The 21,707-nt window shown below is 44.3% G+C and overlaps 2 protein-coding genes and 1 non-coding gene across 4 annotated transcripts in view; 1 reads left to right on the forward strand and 2 right to left on the reverse strand.

Moving 5' to 3' along the window:
* Window positions 1–21,707, reverse strand: part of MED12L (mediator complex subunit 12L) — a 535,097-nt gene that overhangs the window by 237,491 nt on the left and 275,899 nt on the right. The window lies entirely within an intron of this gene.
* On the reverse strand, window positions 3,180–3,317 carry LOC119936230. Its single transcript, XR_005453673.1, has one exon. It is a non-coding gene; the product is annotated as a small nucleolar RNA SNORA7 (small nucleolar RNA).
* GPR87 (G protein-coupled receptor 87) lies at window positions 16,366–17,460 on the forward strand. The gene has a single exon (XM_038749861.1). The coding sequence runs from the start codon at window positions 16,366–16,368 to the stop codon at window positions 17,458–17,460; it is 1,095 nt and encodes a 364-aa protein (XP_038605789.1).

The raw sequence follows: 21,707 nt of genomic DNA on the forward strand, positions 1-21,707 counted from the left end.
GTGGGTAGACAGAGACCTCACCTCCTCCAGGAGGCCTTCCCAGACTGAGTCAACCCATTCCCCTCCCTCTCCCCATCCCCAATACCCTACCTCCTTTCCCTCCCCACAGCACCTGTATATATGTTTGTACAGATTTATTACTCTATTTATTTTACTTGTACATATTTACTATTCTATTTATTTTATTTTGTTAATATGTTTTGTTTTGTTGTCTGTCTTCCCCTTCTAGACTGTGAGCCCGCTGTTGGGTAGGGACCGTCTGTATATGTTGCCAACTTGTACTTCCCAAGTGCTTAGTACAGTGCTGTGCACACAGTAAGTGCTCAATAAATATGATTGAATGAATTAATGAATGAAATAAATTACTGTTGGGTAGGGACTCTATGTGTTGCCGACTTGTACTTCCCAAGCGCTTAGTACAGTGCTCTGCACACAGTAAGCGCTCAATAAATATGATTGATTAATTAGTGTTGTGGCGCTGGGAGGGAGGATGAATGAAGGGAGCAAGTCAGGGCGACACAGAAGGGAATGGGAGAAGAGGAGAGGAGGGCTTAGTCAGGGAAGCCTTATTGGAGGAGATGTGCTTTCAGTAAGGCTTTGGAGTGGGGGAGAGCAATTATTTGTCAGGTGTGAGGAGGGAGGGCATTCCAGGCCAAAGGCAGGATGTGGTAGAGAGGTTGGCGGCGAGATACACAGGGTCTAGGTACAGTGAGAAGGTTAGCATTAAAGTCCACAGTCTCCTCCTTATATTTAAGGCTCTCCTGAAATTTCACCACTTCCATGATCCTTCCCCAACTAATTTCCATCACCCCAAGTCATATAAATCCATCAGTCTCCTTTAGCACATATATCAATCAATCAATCAATGGTCTTTATTGAGCGCTTACTGTGTGTACAGCATTGACTAAACACTTGGGAGAGTACAATACAACAGAGTTGATAGAAACATTTCCTACCCACAATGAGCCCATCCTCAGCATTTATACAGATATTTTATTAATAATAATTATTATTCTTATGGTATTTGTTAAGCGTTTACTGCAAAATGGGGATTCAATACCTGTTCCAATTCTTACCTAGACTGTGAGGCCCTTGGAAGTTCTGATTATCTTATATCTTTTCTGATGCTCAGTACAATGCTTGGCACAGAGTAGGTGCTTAATAAATACCACAATTATTAGTAGTATTATTATGAAAGCAAGAGGAACTTATCCTTCTTCATCCTGCTCCTTCCCACCATCTTTCTCCATCATCTATTAGTGGTCAGCCTCTCTCAAGGATTTGGGAAGAGGAACCAGGAAGCAGTAGAAAGATTAGGTCTTTAGGCAGTAAGCTCGTCATGGGCAGGGAACATGTCTACCAACTCTGTTAAACTGTACTCGCACAAGTGCTTAGTACAGTACTAACAAAAGTCAGGATGGGTGCTAGTGAGGCCATACGTGATACTTCCTGCTGTCCTACACACTGTAGCAACTCACAATGAGGGTATCTGGGATGCTGGCTGCTGAAATGTCTCAAAAGTACTATAAACATCTCCTCCAAGAGGTTTTCCCTGAATAAGCCCTCATTTCTCCCACTCCCATCACCTATGTACTTGGACTTCTACCCTTTTAGCACTGGATATACATTCCACCCTCAGCCTCACAGCACTTATGTACATATCCTTAATTTATTGATTTATTCATTTATTTATTCATGTCTCTCCCTCTAGATCATAAACTCCTTTTTATGGTATTAAGCTTTTATTATGTGCTAGGCACTGTAGTAAGCGCTGGGGTAGATACAAATTAATCAGGTTGGATTTAGTCCATGTCCCACATGGTGCTCACAGTCTTAATCCCCATTTTGCAGTTGAGATAACTGAGGCCCAGAGAAGTTAAGTGACTTGCCCAAGGTCACACAGCAGACATGTGGCAGAGTTGGGACTAGACCCCAGATCCTTCTGACTCCCAGGGCCATGCTTTAGCCACACTGTCATTAGTATTAATAATGATAATAAATGATAATGATGATAATTGTGGTAGTTGTTAAGCACTTTATTGATGCCAAGCACTCCACTGATCACTGGGGTAGATACAAGATAATCAGGTCATGAAGCGGGCAATGGGCAGAGCTGGGATTAGAAACCAGATCCTCTGACTCCCAGGCCCTTGTTCTTTCTTCCAGGCCACGCTGCTTCTCGTTGTGCTGTAAAGTTAATTACTTGTAATGCCTGGTACTGTTTTCACTTTCACCTTCTTTTCACATGACCCTTAAAGGGTCTGTGAAAAAGAAATGGACTTCTGGAGGAAGGCAGATGATAAACCTGCTGTTTAACACTGACATCCCACCAGCAAGAAGGGTGCCCAGGAGAGTTCATTTATTCAGTCGTATTTTCTGAGGACTTACTTTGGGCAGAGTACTGTATAAAGAGCTTCGGAGAGTACACTATAGCAATAGACACATTCCCTGGCCACAACAAACTTACAGTCTAGAAGGGGAGGCAGACATTAATATAAAGAAACTACAGATAGATTCATAAGTGCTGTGGGGCTAAGAGGGGGAATGAATAAAGGGAGCAAGTCAGGGTGATAAATAAAGTGGGAAATAAAGGGAGTGGGAAAAAAAGAAAGGAGGGCTTAGTCAGGGAAGGCCTCTGGGAGGAGACGTGCCTTCAGTAAGGCTTTGAAGTGGGGGTCGGGGGGAATAATTGTCAGTCAGAGGGCATACAGAGAGCAATGGGAGTATCAAGAAGGCCTCAGAGAGAAGCAGTGTGGCCTAGTAGAAAGAGCACAGCCTGCCTAGTAGAAAGAGCACAGCCTGGGAGTCAAAAGACCCAGGTTCTAATTCCACTTCTGCCACCTGCCTGCTGTGTGACTTTGAGCATGTCACTTCACTTCCCCACAGTAACCTCATCTCAATCAATCAAATTCATTGAGCATTTACTGTGTGCAGAGCACTGTACTAAGCACTTGTCTCGTCTTATGCTGTCAAGTCATCTCCGACCCCTAGCGATACCATGGACATGTCTCATCCAGAATTCCCCACCTCCATCTGCCAATATTCTGGTAGCGGATCCATACAGTTTTCTTGGTAAAAGTACAAAAGTGGTTTACCATTGCCTCCTTCCATGCAGTAAACTTGAGTCTCCACCCTCAACTCTCTCCCATGCTGCTGCTGCCCAGCACAAGTGAGTTTTGATTTGTAGCTGATTGCCTTCCACTCACTAGCCACTGGCCAAGCTAGGAATGGAATGGGTAGGCCTCTGCTTGACTCTCCCTCCCATAGTCAAGACTGGTAGAGTACTGGAAACTCTCCAGTTATGACCCTGAGAGGGGACTATGCGCTTGGGAGAGTACAATATAACAGATGGTAGATGTGTTCCCTGCCCAAAATGAGTTTATACTTTGGAGGGGGAGACAGACATTAATATGAACAAATAGATTAAACTACAAGTATGTACCTAGGTGCTATGAGGTTGAGGGAGGGGTGAATAAAGGGAGCAAATCCTAGTGCAAGGGCAAGGACAGAAGAAGCAGCATGGCTCAATGGAAACAGCATGGGCTTGGGAGTCGGAGGTCATGGGTTCAAATCCTGGATCACCAATTGTCAGCTATGTGACTTGGGCAAGTCACTTAACTTCTCTGGGCCTCAGTTACCTCATCTGTAAAATGGGGATGAAGACTGTAAGCCCCACGTGGAACAACCTGATCACCTCCCCAGTGCTTAGAACAGTGCTTTGCACATAGTAAGCACTTAAAAATGTCATTATTATTATTATTATTATTATTATTAAATAAGGGTGCCCAGTAGGTGTAATTAATTGTACAAGGAACTTGGGACAAGTTCCCAGCCGACAAGGAGCTTACAGGGGAGAAAGACGTAAAAAGATTTTGAAATGGAGAAATCGGAATAATTAAATTGACTCCACAATCGACCATACAAAAGCATCAAAGGTGGGAATAAATAAAAAATGTGTAAGCGTGAGAGGTGGCTGATGGGCTGATGAGTCCAGGGTTTTGGCAGCAGAAGTTCTGTGGGATCTCTGTCGTTGTGCCAATGGACATACTTATCACCGCTGCAACCTCATTCACTTCTAGCTAACAGTGCGATGACCACCCCTTCCAGATCCACAGCACATATGGCTCCTCAACTAGGAATCATCCAACTCAAAAGTGCTCAAAATGCTGTCCTTGCAGTCCTGGTTCAAACGGTTTCTTAGTCTACATCTTGCCTGAGGCCTGGAATGCCCTCCCTCCTCATATCTGACAGACTCTGCCCCACTTCAAAGCCTTATTGAAGGCATATCTCCTCCAAGACGCCTGAGGAAGCCCTCTTTTCCTTTTCTTCAATTTCCTTTGGCATCACCCTGACTTGCTCCCTTTATTCATCCCCCAGACCCAGGCCCACAGCATTTACGTCCATATCTATAATTGATTTATTTACGTTAATGTCTGTCTCCCCCTCTAGACTGTAAGTTCACTGTAGGTAGGGAATGTGTCTGTTACACTGTTACTCTGTATTCTTCCAAGAGCTTAGTACAATGCTCTGCACACAGGAACCACTCAATAAATACGATTGACTAATTATCTTTTTTCTTTCCTACCCTCCCTGTCTTTCAGAAGCTAAAGCAAGCCCAAGCTGCTTGGATCCCACAGCTCAATCCTGTCTGTGTGTGTCCTGAAACACAGCCCAGTTAAAGTATGGGGCTCAATCTGGCCCGGGGGAAATTACCAGGTAAAAAGCCAAGAACATTCTAGTATGAAGCTGGCTGAGGAAATATTTCCTTCTCTATTCCTGCTGTTTCCACAACTTCCTCTGGTTTTGCTTTTATAAGAACTGGAGGAAAACTCCTTTCAATCAATCAATCAGTGGTATTTATTCACTCAATCATATTTATTCAGCACTTACTCTGTGCAGAGCACTGTACTAAATGCTTGGGAAGTACAAGACGGCAAAATATAGAGACAGTCCCTACCTAACAACGGGCTCACTGAGCACTTACTGTACACAGAGCACTTAGCTAAGCTCTTAGGAGAGAATACTACAATAGAATTAATGATGGTGTTTGTTAAGCACTTACTATGTGCCAAGCACTGTTCTAAGTATGGGGGGCGGGGGGGGGGGCGGGGGGGGGCGGGCGGGAATACAGGGTAATCAGGTTGTCCGACGTGGGGCTCACAGTCTTAATCCCCATTTTACAGATGAGGGAACTGAGGCACAGAGAAGTTAAGTGACTTGCCCAAAGTCACACAGCTGACAAGTGGCAGAGAGGGGATTAGAACCCATGACTTCTGACTCCCAAGCCCTGTGCTCTTTCCACTGAGCCACACTCCTTCTCACTAGAAATAGTGGACACATTCCCTGCCCCTAACGAGTTCATTCATTCATTCAATGGTATTTATTGAGCGCTTATTGTGTGCAGAGCACTGTACTAAGCGCTTGGGAAGTACAAGTTGGCAACATATAGAGGCAGTCCCTACCCAACAACAGGCTCACAGTCTAGAAGATAATGAGTCAACAGTCTAAAGGGGGAAATGGCATTGTCTTTAAACTGGCAATGGGCCAGAGGCTATCAAGCCTGCAGTTTTTGGTTAATAAGGGTACCTTTCATCCTTTCATCCAAAGACTGTCCCAAAATAGAGCTTAGGATGAAATGAACATAAATATTTTCCAGCTTTAATTTTCTGAATCTGTGGTTCAATAAGATTGGCTGGTAGCCAAAGGCAATATTCATCTCTGATGATCATTTAGGTAATGGTCAATGCAGATAGGGCACTACAGCAGAAGATGCAACACCCTACAGTTTGCATGACTTCAGAAGTTCAGTCCTGCTCAAGGGCAGAAGGGCTTTTGATGCTTCCGCACTTTGTGGTAGTGGCAACCTGCCCCAATGAGCAATGACATGTCACCTTTGCAAAAGAAAAAATCATAATCGGACTAATAGTGCAGGAGCACATTTTCTACCTCCTGGACTTTGGGGACTCAAAATGGTCCTTTTGCAACCAGAAAACCCAATCACAATGTGACCATCTAGAAGGGTGATCTTTTGCTTCTGGGAAACCAGGGGGAAGGTTACCAGCAATTCTCTTGAAATATCTAGATGATAAAGGTCAGGTTATCGAGCCAAAATTATTTGGAGAATTTGGCTCTGTAGACCGGAATTCAAAGCCAAATATCCTTCCTTGGTTCTGTTTATTCCCTTAGATCCAGTCCAACATAACGGTCAGTTTTGTTTCATTTTTTAATGGTATTTGTTAAGCAGTTACTGTGCCAGGCACTGTATTAAATGCTGATATACTAAGCTGCTAAGTTTCTAAGTAGCCACCAGAAACTTCAACCAATGCAAAGAGGCAAGCATGAAAAACAAGAGAAAACCAACCCATCAGTGGCTGACAGAAACTTTAGAATCATTTCTGGCTGGGCTGAGCTGAGAGGTAGAGGAGGAAGGGGAAAACCATCTCTCTAGACTATTAGCTCATTGTGGGCAGGGAACGTATCTGACAGTTCTATCATACTGTATTCTCCCAAACACTTAGTACAGTGCTCTATGCACAGTAAGTGCTCAATAAATACGATTCACTACACCTCTTTACTAGAAAGCTTTCCAACCTAGGAGGAACCTACTATGTTGGTGTAGGTAGGTTTCCTTCTGCTTTAGTGGTAAGCTTCTTATCTTGCAAAGGTCTTTTCAGCAACACTTGCATATATGGATAAGATCTTACTGTCAGTAGTATCATCTTCAAAAACAAAGGGGAGATACCTGTTGTTGGAACACGCCTGCAACAACTAGCATGAAGATGCACAATTTAACATAGAAGAGGAAAGAGGGTGTGGATGGATGAGGAATGTGGGTGAGATGGGATGTGAGAGGAGGTTTAAATGGACAAAAGAACTGCAGGAGAAAGGAGGAAAGGAATTGCTAGATGTTGCCCTTTAAATGTGACTAGTTCACATGGCTAAATAAGTTTTAATATATAATAATTGTGGTATTTATAAAGTGTTTACTATGTGCCATGCACTGTACTGACTGCTGGGGGAGATACAAGATAAGCAAGTACCACATGGGGCTCAAAGTCTAAGTAGGAGGTGGAACAGGTATTGGATCCCCATTTTGTTGATGAGTAACCTGAGGCATAGTCAAGTGAAGTGAAGCAGCCATCAAGTCAACTGTGAATAATGATGGCATTTGTTAAGCGCTTACTATGTGCAAAGCACTATTCTAGGCATTGGGGGGGATACAAGGTGATCAGGTTGTCCCATGTGGGGCTCACAATCTCATCCCCATTTTACAGATGAGATAACTGAGGCTCAGAGAAGTTAAGTGACTTGCCCAAGGTCATACAGCAGATATGCGGTGCAGCCGAGATTAGATCCCATGATCTCTGACTTCCAAGCCTGTGATCTTTCCACTGAGCCACGCTGCTTCTCTGACTGTAACTTAATAATCAATACTGTTCATTAATCCTTCTCTACACCACAAGATTTTTGTTTTTATGGTCTTTGTTAAGTGCTTAGTATGAGGAGACTGTACTAAACACTGGGGCAGATACAAGCTAATCAGGTTGGACACAGACCATGTCCCACATAGGGCTCACAATCTTAATCCCCATTTTACAGATGAGGGAACTGAGGCATAGAGAAGTAAAATGACTTGCCCAAGTTCACACAGCAGACAAGTGGCAGAGTCAGTATCAGAACCCAGGTCCTACTGACTCTCAGGCCTGTGCTCTATCCACTAGGTCACACTGCTTCTCACTGTGTTTCCTACTAGTGACCCATTTTTGATATACCGTGCAGACATTCTCACTCCCATGTGGCAGCCTCATGTATGCACGGCAGATTCAAAGATGGTAGCACCTAAAACCAGGCCTTCACCAACCCTCTGGGTATTACTATCTTTGATTTCACCACTCCTAAAGACCTGCTTCTTCAGAGCATGGTGACGCTTCACTCATGACCAATGACATTAAATAGGGCAGCATCCAGAAAAGCAGCCAAATCCCTCGTGCTAAAGCCGGTCATGTCATTGTAAGGACATGCCTGGGGAAAACAAAGATGGTAGTGCGGTAATGTTTCAGGGACTATAGGAGATCTTCCCAAAACACAGTAATTAGCTGGGAAGCTCTAATTTAGGTCATGAGGAAAGCAGTGTGACCTAGTGGAAACAGCATGGGCCCAGGAGTCAGAGGACCTGGGTTTTAATACTAGCACTGCCACTTGTCTGCTGTGTTACTAGGTAAGTCACTTACCTTCTCTGTGCCTTAGTTTCCTTATCTAAAAAATTGGGGCTAAATACTACTTCCTCCTACTTAGATCGTGAGCCCCATGTGAGACAGGGACGGTGTCCAACCTGATTATTACGTATCTACCCCAGCGCTAGGTACAGTGCATGGCATATAGTAAGCACTTAACAAGTACCATAAATACTATAATTACAAGCCTTCATTTGCAAACAAATCCCAGAGAGATTTAATTATGTATTCCCATAAACAGAAGTAGCATTTTTCTACAGCCACATTTTCCCCCATAAGTAGTAGTTGTATTTATTAAACACTTACTTTGTACACAACACTGTACTAGGAGCTGTGGAAAAATACACGGGTGAAAACTAAACACAGACCCAGGTCCACAAGGGGCTCACAATTTAAGAAAGTCACTAGTTACTGATGTAGTCCAAACTTCTTTTTAAAATACCTTTTCTACCCACTTTACATTAACTGTAGTGACACACTTGCTTTTCCAATGTAAACTTCCTGCCAAGATCAACGGAGAACAATTTCATCATCTCACCTCCCACCCTGCCTTGAAAGCTCTATGGAGGTTCCCACACAGACGTTGTCATCTTTCTTCTACAGTTGGACCAACAAGCGTACATTACGTTGTCTTTTACAAGGCAAACTACAACAGGCTTTCACTGAGCATTTGACTAAAAATGCATAGTTCTCTCTTTGTAAACTGTGGGAAGAGAGATGGCAGTGATAACTGAGCCTAGGCCTATCACTCTGTATTAAACAGATGCACTCATTACCCACGTTGTTAATACTAAACACAAGGACAGTGCCAAAAGTCTCAGGGGCTGACATAATCCAGATGCAGACGCTGTCACCGAGTTGAACATCTCACAGCCTCAATGCCACGATGTAGTTTCAATCATGGGAACGCCACAGCACAACCTTTACTTGTCATTTTTTAAATGAGTAGAACTGTGTCCAATCTGATTAGCTTGTATCTACCCCAGCACTTAGAAAAGCGCTTAACACACAATAAGTGTTTAACAAGTACCATTATTATCATTATTATATCCTGGGCCTTTTTTTAATGATAATTGTTAAGGCTTACTATGTGTCAAACACTACTCTAAGCTCTGAGATAGATGCAAGTTATTTAGTTTGGACACAGTCCCTGTCCCTCACAGGACTCACAGTCTAGGAGGGAGAAGAGGAGAACTAAGGTACAGAGAAGTTAAGTGACTTGCCCAAGGACATAAAGCAAGTGATTGGCAGAGACGGCATTAGAACTCAGATCCTCTGACTCCCAGATCTATGCTCTTCCAACTAGGCCATGCTGCTTCCCTCTTTTCAAAGGCATTCTGAATGTAGGCCTCCTCTTGTCTTATGCCGTCAAGTCATTTCCGACCCACAGCTACACCACAGAAGCATCTCTCCCAGAACTCCCTGCTTTCCATTTGCAATCATTCTGGTAGTATATCCATAGAGTTTTCTTGGTGAAAATACAGAAATGGTTTAATGTTGCCTCCTTCTGCCCAGTAAACTTGAGTCTCCACCCTCAACTCCCATGCCACTACTGCCCAGCACAGGTGAGTTCTGACTTGTAGCAGATTGCCCTCCACTCGCTAGCCATTGGCCAAGCTAGGAATGGAATGGGTAGCTTGACTCTCCCTCCCATAGCTGAGACTAGTAGAGTACTGGAAACTCTCCAGGTAAGACCTTGAGAGGGGGAATGTAGGTCTAGCCCACTGGTAATGAACCCCCAGTCATTAAGCAATCAACTTCCAGAAAATGTTTGAACCAAACAGCAGATGGAAATCAAGTTGCATATTATCAATCGATGCTATTTATTGAAGCTTACTATGTGCAGAACACCGTACTAAGTGCTCAATTGTATACAGACACACATAAACATAGAAACAGAGCACTGGTCAAGCACTTAATACAGTCCTCTGCACACGTAAGTGCTCAATAAATACCACTGCCTGGTTAAGCAGTGGAACACCCCTTTTGTGGCACTGAGGCAGATAGTCACCAGGGAGACTCAACCTGCCCAAGGATCTTGTCTAGTGGCTAACAAACACAATCCAGCCAGGAGCTATCGTAACTTTGAAATGACTATTCAACCTTTTCCTCATGAAATATTTAACCTGTCTACAAAACCCACAGGAAAACTCACATATGCAGAGCAAGAGTAAATAGGAGTATGCAGACAGAGCTGGAAACTGGCTACTTTAAATCTCCCCATTTATCAGTTGTATGGCATTTAATGCTGGATCTTAATACCTCATTTGTGCTCAGGGAACATGTCTACCAACTCTGTTATACTGCATTCCCCCAAGCGCTTAGTACAGTGTTCTGCCCTCAAGAAGCACTTAACAAAGGATGATGATGATGATCACTGTGGGCAGGATAAGCTAATTGTGGGCAGGGAATGTGTCTGCTATGTTGTATTGTACTCTCCCAAGCTCTTGGCAGAGTGCTCTGCACATAGGAAGTGCTCAATAAATACCAATGATTGACTGATCTATCTTCAAGGCCTCAGTTTTCTCCCCATATTTTATCACAGGTGCAAATGCCTAAGCCCCAAAGGGGAAAGGGAAGGTGGGCTTTACAGTAGAGGTGGTCCAGCAGACGGCTCATAGACCACAAGCACTGCCCTGAGGGAGGGATAAGGGGGCTGTGGTTGGATAGTAATAATAATGATGGCATTTATTAAGTGCTTACTATGTGCAAAGCACTGTTCTAAGCGCTAGGAAAGTTACAAGGTGATCAGTTTTCCCACGGGGTCTCACAGTCTTAATCCCCATTTTACAGATGAGGTGACTGAGGCACAGAGAAGTGACTTGCCCTAAGTCATACAGCTGACAATTGGCGGACCCGGGATTTGAACTCATGACCTCTGACTCCAAAGCCCCTGCTCTTTCCACTGAGTCACTCTATACACGTGCTTGTCCCCCCCTCAGCTGGTGGAGCAAACATTTCCTCACAGATTAGCATTCCTCCCCTCCCTGAGTGGCTTATCTCAAATCTAAGCATGGGAGTAAGGGGGGCTATGGGGACTTTAGCCCTCTAGATGTTCCTAAAACTCAGCCTTGGTCCACATCAGGTCAACTCCTTGCCCTGAATCCAAAGGTCCATGGATCTTCTGAGCTCAGAGAACAGTGGAGAGGCAATGTGGCCTAATGGATCGAGCACAGGCCTGAGAGTCAGAAGGACCTGGGTTTTAATCTCAGCTCCACCTCTTGTCTGCTGTGCATCCTTGGGCACATCATTTAACATTTCTGTGCCTCAGTACCTAATCTGGAAAATGGGGATTAAGACTATGAGCCCCAGAGAAGCAGCATGGCTCAATGGAAAGAGCACGGGCTTGGAAGTCAGAGGTCATGGGTTCTAACCTCTGCTCTGCCACTTGTCAGCTGTGTGACTTTGGACAAGTCACTTAACTTCTCTGGGCCTCAGTTCTCTCATCTGTAAAATGGGGAGTAAAATGGGGATTAAGACTGTGAGCCCCACAGGGGACAACCTGATCACCTTGTATCCCCCCACTCCAGAGCTTAGAACAGTGTTTAGCACATAGTAAGCGCTCAACAAATACCATCATTATTATTATGTGGGTCACAAACTGTGTCCAACCTGATTAGCTGGTATTCATTCATTCATTCAATTGTATTTATTGAGCGCTTACCGTGTGCAGAGCACTGTGCTAAGTGCTTGGGAAGTACAAGTTGGCAACATATAGAGATGGTCCCTACCCAACAACGGGCTCACAGTCTAGAAGGTATCTACCATAGCACTTAGTACAGTACCTGACACATATTATGTGCTTAACAAATACCAAAAAAACCCAAAAAAACAAGTTTACGGTCTAGAGAAAACAGGGAACCAAGACCCATCTCTCTTTTCTAAGCTGCATAAGGGGCTAAGTGCCTCCCATTTCCAAGCCAACTCATTTAATTCAGAGATCTCTCTCTCTCTCTCTCTCATATCTGGGGCCACCCACCATGACTAGATAAGATATCTCTAAACAGGGAACCTAGGCCCTTCTGGCCGCTTGGTGCTGTTTATTTCTCTGCTGCAATCAAGGCTAATCGGCTTTCACAGCAGACTCCTTTTAGCTTCTCCAGAATTTGAGAACTGATTTGTGGGGGAAAGAGGAAGAAAACAAACAAATGGGAAAGAGCAAATCCGGAGAAGAAACCTCCTCTTGGTGACTAAGGGAAAGGGGTGGGAAAGGCCCTGTGCAAGAGAGCATTCCCAGCAAGGAACAGTAATAAAATATATCTACCGCAGCTGAACCAGGCATTTTGACCTTTTTTTATGGTATTTGTTAAGTGCTCACTTTGTGCCACACACTGTTCCAAGTGCTGGGGTAGATACAAGTTAATTATGTCAGACACAGTCCCTGTCCCTCATGGGGCTTATCACTAAGAGTAGGGAAAACAGGTATCCCCATTTTACAGTTGAGGAAACTGAGGCACAGAGAAATGAAATGACTTGTCCAAGGTCACACTGCAAGCAATTGGCAGAGCTGGGATTAGACCCCAGTTCCTTCTGAACCCCAGGCCCACGCTCTCTCCACTAGGCCACGCTGCTTCCCACAATTTGTAAAACTAAATAGGATCCTTATTCCAAAACTGGGTGACCAAGGGATGGGTTAATAGGCTGGGTTGGGGATATTCCAGGGGGAAAAACCAGTTGATTAAAGCCTGTAAGGTCTCTGCTGAAAACACAGCCCTCTTAGGTCACCACCCTACATTTCAGGAAGAATTTCACTCGCAGATCCTGAAGGAAGATGACAATCCCTCCGCTTCAACTCTCCTGCTCAAACTCACTGGTGTGGTGGCCCCAGGCCGGGGAGAGGCAGAACCCTAGCCAGCGCCTTGGAATGGACAAATGCACAAAAGACACAAAGTGGGAAAGGCAGCCTCTCAGAGAGAAATAGGGACTGGAAACATTTCTGGGGCTGCCTTTCTCCACTCCTCTCTCAGGATGGCACTTGGAGAGATTCCAGTAGTCTATCATCTCGACTACTGGAGGGAGAGTCAAACAAAGGCATACTCATTCCATTGCTAGCTTGGGCAGTGACTAGTGAGTGGAAGGCAATCTGCTACAAGTTAAAACTCACCTGTGCTGGGCAGCAGCAGTATGGGAGAGAGTTGAGGGCAGAGACTAAAGTTTACTGCACGAAGGTGGCAATGGTAACCTGCTTCCATAATTTTACCAAGAAAACTCTATGGATACATTCCCAGAACAATTGTAGATGGAGGTGAGGCACCCTGGGAGAGATGTGTTCATGGAGTCACTATGGATCGGAGACAACTCGACAGCATAAGACAAGACAAGACTTTCTCCACTTCCCTTTAGGCCTGAAGAAGACATGATTTGCTCATCCTCCCAACCGAACCAACCCTTCTGAAAGCTTAAACACAGTCTGCTTTCAAGTATGTCTTGGATCCATGGTGGAGGGAGACCCTGTGGAAAGATTTTAACAGCGGGCATTCATCCGAGACATAATTACATGAGTTCAAGGACTCCTAATCTAATTAGGTTGAGATTTCATATGCATATAAGGAGAAGAGCCTTATGAATGGGTACAAAGCATTAACCAGCCCACGTGCATTTTTTTTACCAACCTGGTAGTAAAATGAAACTACACTGATGTGCTGTACTGGTGGCATGAATGAAAGGACAATTTTTGTTTCCCAGCCTACTATGACTTCTCTATGAAGACACATTGTTTTACGCACACACAACCCTCCAGGGTGTGTGAATACACATGACAAAACTCACTGCCCACACCCACAGATCTCTCTGGGTCCTGCGGAGGCTAAACATATGCCACACGGACTGAGGAGGATTTCAGCTGTTAATGCACAGGATATAAAAGAATGCTAATCCCAAGCAAGTGGATTTTTACAAAGACAGAGAATCAGTACTCCAGGGGGACAATTCGCTCCAGATCTTCTGGAACCCCAGCTTGGACCACATGACCACAGGTGGGAAGGAGAAGAATAACAGATAGAATCGCCTCCTCCTGCAGACCGCAGGCTCAACTCCATCCCGTTTCCCGATTTCTATCAAGACAAAGATTTTCTAGGAAGGCTAAATTGACTATTTAAAAAAGTTCAGTTGGGAAGAAGTCCTGGGCCACTGCTACTGGCTACATTAAACAACTGTTCAGCACAATGAAGAGGGCACTTTTCCCTCTCGAAGACCATCACAAAACTAGACCAAGGAATGTGCGAAAGATGAGAGTCTGGAGCTTGGCATTTATAATGGATGAAGAGCTCTTATTTTCTTACTAAAACCAGTGGAAATGAGCACTTGAAAGCTTGACAGAGTAGGCCAGCGAGAAAAAAAGCATGTTTATTTGAAGCCTCTGAAATCAGTGTGGTTTGAACAATTGAGAGAAAGGTTTTGGAAAAGGGGAAAAAAAATGAACAACCCTCCCTTCCCCCTCCCACAAAATACAAAAACCCACCAAAATCAAAAGATTCTGGGCATAAGAATGTTCGGCTTTAACAATCAATCAATGTTTGCAGCACTTATTGTGTGCATATCACTGTACTAAGCGGGTACTCTCTGTCGCTTCAGATCACATCTGAAACGCAACCATTTGCTGAGAGGCGCCTAGGGCTTTTTCTGTAAGCTCATTGTGGGAAGGGAGCATGTCTACCAATGCTGTTCCAAGGGTTTAGTAATAATAACAATAACAATTTTGGTATTTGTTAAGCGCTTACTATGTGCCAAGCACTGTTCTAAGCACTGGGTAGATACAAGGTAATCACATTGTCCCACATGGGGCTCCCAGGCTTAATCCCTATTTTCCAGATGAGGTACTTGAGGCACAGAGAAGTTACGTGATCTGCCCAAAGTCACACAACTGATAAGTGGCAGAGCTGGGATTAGAACCCATGACCTCTGACTCCCAAGCCCGTGCTCCTTCCACAGAGCCACAATGCCTCTGCACCCAGTAAGCTCTCAATTTCAAGCAATCAATTAACCAAATTTGTTGAGTGTTTACTATATGTAGAGCACTGTACCGAGTGCTTGGGAGAGTATAATACAACAGAATTAGCAGATATGTTCCCTGTCCATAATGAGCTTACAGTCTAGAGGGGGAGACAGACGTTAATACAAATAAGTAATTTATGATATATAATTTACAGATATGCACATAAGTGCTGTGGGATTGGGGATGGGGCAAATATCAAATTTTCGAATGTCACAGATTGAAGTGCCTAGGTGACAGAAGGGAGAGCAAGCTGGGGAAACTAGGGCTTAATTGGGGAAAGCCTTTAGGAGGAGCTGTGACCTTAGTAATACTTTGATTAAATAAGATTGATTGACTGATTGATTAATATGTCCAAGGGAGTCCAGGGAGTTCCACCCAATAAACTTCCCAACCCCTACAGCATGGGGACTTGACATGCTGTACTGTTTACAGCATATTACTTTGCTCTTTGGATTTTTTGGGGGGTAGGAGTGATAGACGAAGATCAATCAAGCAATCAATGCTATTTATTGAGCAGTTATTGTGTGTAGAGTCCTGTACTAAACCCCTGGGTTGGTAGAACCCAGAGTTGGTAGAAATGTTACCTGTTCACGATGAGCTTACAGGCGAGAAGGGGAGACAGACATTACTATAAAAAATTTGTAAATATGTTCATAAGTGCTGCGGGGCTGAGGGTGGGGCAAACACCAAATATCCAAAGGTCATAGATCCAAGTGCAGAGATGACACAGGAGAGAGAGAGAGAGAGAGCTGAGAAAAAGAGGCCTCAAATGGGAACATGAAAAGGGCTAGCTATCAGACATCAGCAATGTGACTTGATCATTCTCTGGGATAAAAACTTCCTGGAGCCAACAACATGGGATGATCCATATTTTGAGTATAGCTCCTGTGATTAGGACAGTGACTGTAAGCTAGGATGCTGAATGCCCTTCTTTTCATAGGCCTATTTTCCTGATGTTATTTTTGCAACATTGTGCTGAGGAGCGGTGTCCAGGGGGCCCCTGGTACTAACTCATTCCAGGCTTGGTCAAATTCATTCATTCATTCAATCATATTTATCAAGCGCTTACTGTGTGCAGAGCACTGTACTAAGCGCTTGTACAACAGAGCATTCCCTCCAAGGTGTCAGCAGGCGCTGATGACGTTTGTGTGCAGTACACTGACTCATATGTTCCTTCCCATTCCTCCCACAGACAGCGAATTGGGCCCAGACCATCGGATTTCAGGTAACGTGACGACGGGCCTGCCAGGAAACACCACAGCCAACAATGAATTCGTCACCATCGTCTTACCCGTGCTTTACCTCATAATATTTGTGGCAAGCCTCTTGCTGAACGGACTGGCCGTGTGGATTTTCTTCCACATCCGAAACAAAACCAGCTTCATATTTTACCTTAAAAACATCGTGGTCGCAGACCTGATCATGACGCTGACCTTTCCGTTTAGAATAGTTCACGATGCCGGGTTTGGGCCATGGGACTTCAAGTTTTTCCTCTGTCGCTACACCTCGGTCCTGTTTTACGCCAACATGTACACGTCCATTGTGTTTCTGGGGTTGATCAGCATCGACCGGTACCTGAAGGTGGTGAAGCCATTTGGCGACTCCAGGATGTACAGTGTCACATTTACCAAGGTCTTATCCGTCTGCGTCTGGGTGGTCATGGGTATTCTCTCCTTACCTAATCTGATCCTGACGAACGGTCATCCCACCAAGGAGAACGTAGGGGAATGTGTCAAACTTAAAAGTCCACTGGGAGTCAAATGGCACGAAGCCGTCATCTACGTCAACAGCTGCATCTTCGTTGCTGTGCTGGTGATACTGATTGGATGTTACATTGCCATATCCAGGTACATCCATAAATCCAGCAAGCAGTTCATTAGCCAGTCAAGCAGGAAACGAAGACACAATCAAAGCATTAGGGTGGTGGTGGCTGTATTTTTCACCTGCTTTCTGCCCTACCATCTGTGTAGAATACCCTTCACTTTTAGCCACTTAGATCGGCGTTTAGACAGCTCTGCCCACAAGATTCTTTATTACTGTAAGGAAATGACCCTTTTCCTGTCCGCGTGTAATGTATGTCTGGATCCCATTATTTACTTTTTCATGTGTAGGTCATTTTCAAGAAGGCTGTTCAAGAAATCGAACATCCGAACTCGGAGCGAGAGCATCAGATCGCTTCAGAGTGTCAGAAGGTCCGAAGTCCGTATATATTATGAGTACACCGATGTATAGGGTGAAGGTGGTGGAAACTTCTCTCCTTTGTAGAAATAAGCATGTACCATATGTAAATAAACTCTTCTTTTGATTATCTGTGTGGTGCACCTAGCTAAGTGTGTTTAGAAAAGGGGAGCTGGGGTGACCTCAAATTCTCAGTCAGAAAGTGGAAACATTGAAAACAGGATGTGGTGGGTCCCCAGCTCTAACAAACTACAGAACTGCTCTTTTACCCTCTGCTTTCTTGTATCCTTATATCTTATATATTTCTTATATCCTTTCTTATATCCTCTGACTCTTGGGAGTCAGAGGTCATGGGTTCTAATCCTGGCTTCGCCACTTGTCAGCTGTGTGACTTTGGGCAAGTCACTTCATTTCTCTGTGCCTCAGTTCCCTCATCTGTAAAATGGGGATTAAGACTGTGAGCCCCACATGGGACAACATGATGACCTTGTATCCCCCCCAGCGCTTAGAACAGTGCTTGTCATGTAGTAAGTGCTTAACAAATACCATTACTACTATTATTATTATTACTATTATTATATCCTCAATGGGATGTTAAAACGCTAGCACAGGAAGACCAAGGAAACTATGTCTGTGTATTGCTGCCCTCTCCTGGTGACTTGGAGACTGGGTTGAATACATAAGTGTACGAGAAAAAAGGCTTCAAGAGGACACAGATTTCAGAGACCTTGACTTAGCCTCGGGGTTAATAAGCAGGGAGAAACAGGTTTGGGAATAAATAATTTAACCCTAATTCGATCTAGTTCCACTGACTGAATGATTCATGGGCTGAATATCCACTTTGCTGTTAAACAGGCCTCCTGCTTCTCCTCTTCACTCCTGAAGCCTGGCGAGACAGACCACAGGACCACCCAGTAGTATATTCATTGAGGGAGGGGAAGGAGAAAAAAAATAATAATAATAATGATAATGATAATAATAATAAATAATTATGGTATTTGTTAAGCACTTACTATGTGCCGATCACTGTTCTAAGCGCTGGGGGAGATATAATGTAATCATGCTGTTCCACGTGGGGCTCACAGTCTTAATCCTCATTTACAGATGAGGTAACTAAGGCACAGACAAGTTAAATGGCTTGGCCAAAGTCACACAGCAATCAAGTGGCGGAGCCAGAATTAGAACCCACATCCTCTGATTCCCAAACCTGTGCTCTTTCCACTGAGCCAGAGGGAGAAGGAAGACAAGAAGCAGTGTGGCCTACAGGTAGAGCACAGGCCTGGGAGTCAGAAGGATCTGGCTTCTAATCCCAACTGTGCCTGTGTGACCTTGGACATGGCACTTTTCTGTTCCTCAGTTTCCTCATCTGTAAAATGGGGATTAAGACTGTGATTACCATGTGAAGAATGGACCATATCCAATCTGATTATCTTGTATCTGCCCCAGGACTTAGTACAATGCCTGGCACATAGTAAACACTTAACAAATACTGTTTTCAAACAAAGGAGGGTGGAGGGAGGAAGACCAAATGACACTCAAAGCATCAATGCTTATGACTAACCAGAGCGCCCCAGTTTAGCTGAAGAGAAGGGAGATTGCTGGATGACAATCAATCAATCAATAGATCAGATTTATCGAGTGTTTACTTCGTTCAGAACACTGTACTAGGAGGTGATTGGACTAGAAGCTCCCTGTAGACTGTAAATTCACTGTGGGCAAGGAATGTGTCTGTTGTATTGGTGTGTTGTACTCTCCCAAGCACTTAGTCCAGTGCCCTGAACAAAGTAAGCGCTCAATAAGTACAACAGACTAACTGAATGGGAGAGTACAGTATAACAGAGTTGGTAGAAATGTTCCCTGCCCACAATAAGGCTCCAGTCTAGCGGGGGAGACACACATAAACAGAAATAAATAAATTACAGATATGTATATTAAGTGCTTTGGGGCTGAGGATGGGGTAAATACAAGATGCAAATCCAAGGTCAAAGGGTGATGCAGAAGAGAGTGGAAGAAGAGGAAATGATGTCTTAGGCAGGGAAGGCTTCGTGAAAGAGATGTGCCTTCAATAAGGCTTTGAAGGTGGGGAGAGGGATATGAAATGGTTCATTTGTTGAGTGCAGAGCACTGAACTAAGCGCTTGGGAGAGTACACTAGAACAATAAACAGATACATTTCCTGCCTGCAATGAGCTTATAGGTCTAGAGATGATCTGTCGGATATGAAGAGAGAGGGAGTTCCAGTTAGTAGACGGGGGTTTGGCAGCAAGATAGATAATAATAATAATGGCATTTGTTAAGTGCTTACTATGTGCAAAGCACTGTTCTAAGCACTGGGGAGGTTACAAGGTGATCAGGTTGTCCCATGGGGGGCTTACAGTCATAACCCCCATTTTACAGATGACGGAACTGAGGCACAAAGAAGTTAAATGACTTGCCCAAAGTCACACAGCTGACAATTGGTGGAGCCGGCATTTGAACCCATGACTTCTGACTCCTAAGCCCATGCTCTTTCCATTGAGCCACACTGCTTCTCTTCTATAGATGAGATTGAGGTATTGATGTTCAGTGAGAAGGTTGGCATTAGTAGAGCTAAATGCGCAGGCTGGATTGTAGTAGGAAATAGGAGAGGTAAGGTAGGAGGGAGCAAGGTAATTGAGTGCTTTAAAGCCAATGGTGAGAAGCTTCTGTTTGCTGCAGAGGTGGACAGGCAACCACTGGAGGTTCTTGTCCACTGGACTGGACTGACAAAACACCTAGGCCACAGGGCAATAGTATTTATTGCTGCTGTTGGGGAAAGGGGAAGAGGATCTGAATTTTAAGAACTTTTATTTCTCATATAACGGCAGTAGTAATTCATAATAATAATTGCATTTGTTAAGCACGTACTATATGCCAAGTACTGAACTGAGTGCTTGACCAGATACAAGATAACTAGGTTGTACTTCAGGCTTACAGTCTAAGAAGGAGGGAGAACAGGTATCGAATTCTCATTTTGCAAACAAGGGAACTGAGGTATGGGGAAGTAACTTGTACAAGGTCACACAACTGACAGAGGCAAAGCCAGGATTAAAACCATTGTCCAAGGTGACAAAACTGACAAGAGGCAAAGCCAGGATTAAAAACACAGTGCTCTGACTCCCAGACCCATGCTCTTCCCACTAGGCTATGCTACTTCTCTTAAATGCTTCCCCTAATTAAACGGTACCTTCATATCCTTAAATAATTACTCTAAGTCCCTGACTTCCCATGGAGGGCAATGTAGAAGTGGTGGTAGGATCTTATTCCATCGTTTCCGTGCATCGACCGGTACATGGAGTTCTTCAAGGGTTAGTGCCTTCCACCTTAGGAGTTGAACGACAGACGACTACTCTCCCCACCTTTAAATCCTTACTGAAATCATATCTCTTCCTCCTCTAAAGGTCTTCCCCAGCTAGCTCCTCATTTTCCAGACTCCCTCTCCTTTCTGCATCCCATATGCAACTGGATCTGTACCCTTGAAGCACTTGATATTCACCCCACCCATAGCACATGTGTAGATATCCATAATGTATTTTAATGTTTGTCTCCCCCTCTAGATTGTAAGCTCCATGTGGGCAGGGATCACATCTACTAATGCCATTGTACTGTACTCTCCTTAGCACTTAACCCAGTATCTTCACAAATTATGTGCTCAATAAATTGTTTGATCGATTGATGTAGGAGAGCGTGGAATGCAAGCTGGGAAATGGCTGGTGAACAAGCAAGGTATGTGAAAAGGGAAGGGATGTAAGGAGAGGGCTGGAGAGCTTTGAATCCAATGGTTAGGATTTCTATTTAATGAGTAGGGAAATGGATGGGTTCTAATCCCGCCTCCGCCACATGTCTGCTGTGTGACTGTGGGCAAGTCACTTAACTTCTCTGAGCCTCAGTTCCTTCATCTGTAAAACGGGGATTAGGACAGTGAGTCCCACATGGGACAATCTGATCACCTTGTATCCTCCACAGCGCTTAGAACAGTGCTTTGCACATAGTAAGCACTTAAAAAATGTCCCAGACTGACTGACTGATAGTCACTGGAGGTTTGTGGGGAAGGAAGAGGTGGAAACTGAATGATATTTTAGAAAAATAGTCCAGGTGGTAGAATGTGGCACAGCTTGAACAGGGAAGAAGTTGGAGGCAGGGAAGCCAGGAGGCTGATGTAGAAACTCGGCCTGGAAGCCTGTGGCATGAGTCTGAACCAAGGTGGCACCCGCCTGGGCAGAGAGGAAGGGGTGGATCCAGAAAATACTGTAGGGGGTTTAGCAATAGATTGAATAACACTGA

The sequence above is a fragment of the Tachyglossus aculeatus genome, chromosome 1 (genome assembly GCF_015852505.1).
Source record: "Tachyglossus aculeatus isolate mTacAcu1 chromosome 1, mTacAcu1.pri, whole genome shotgun sequence".
Taxonomy (NCBI): Eukaryota; Metazoa; Chordata; class Mammalia; order Monotremata; family Tachyglossidae; genus Tachyglossus; species Tachyglossus aculeatus.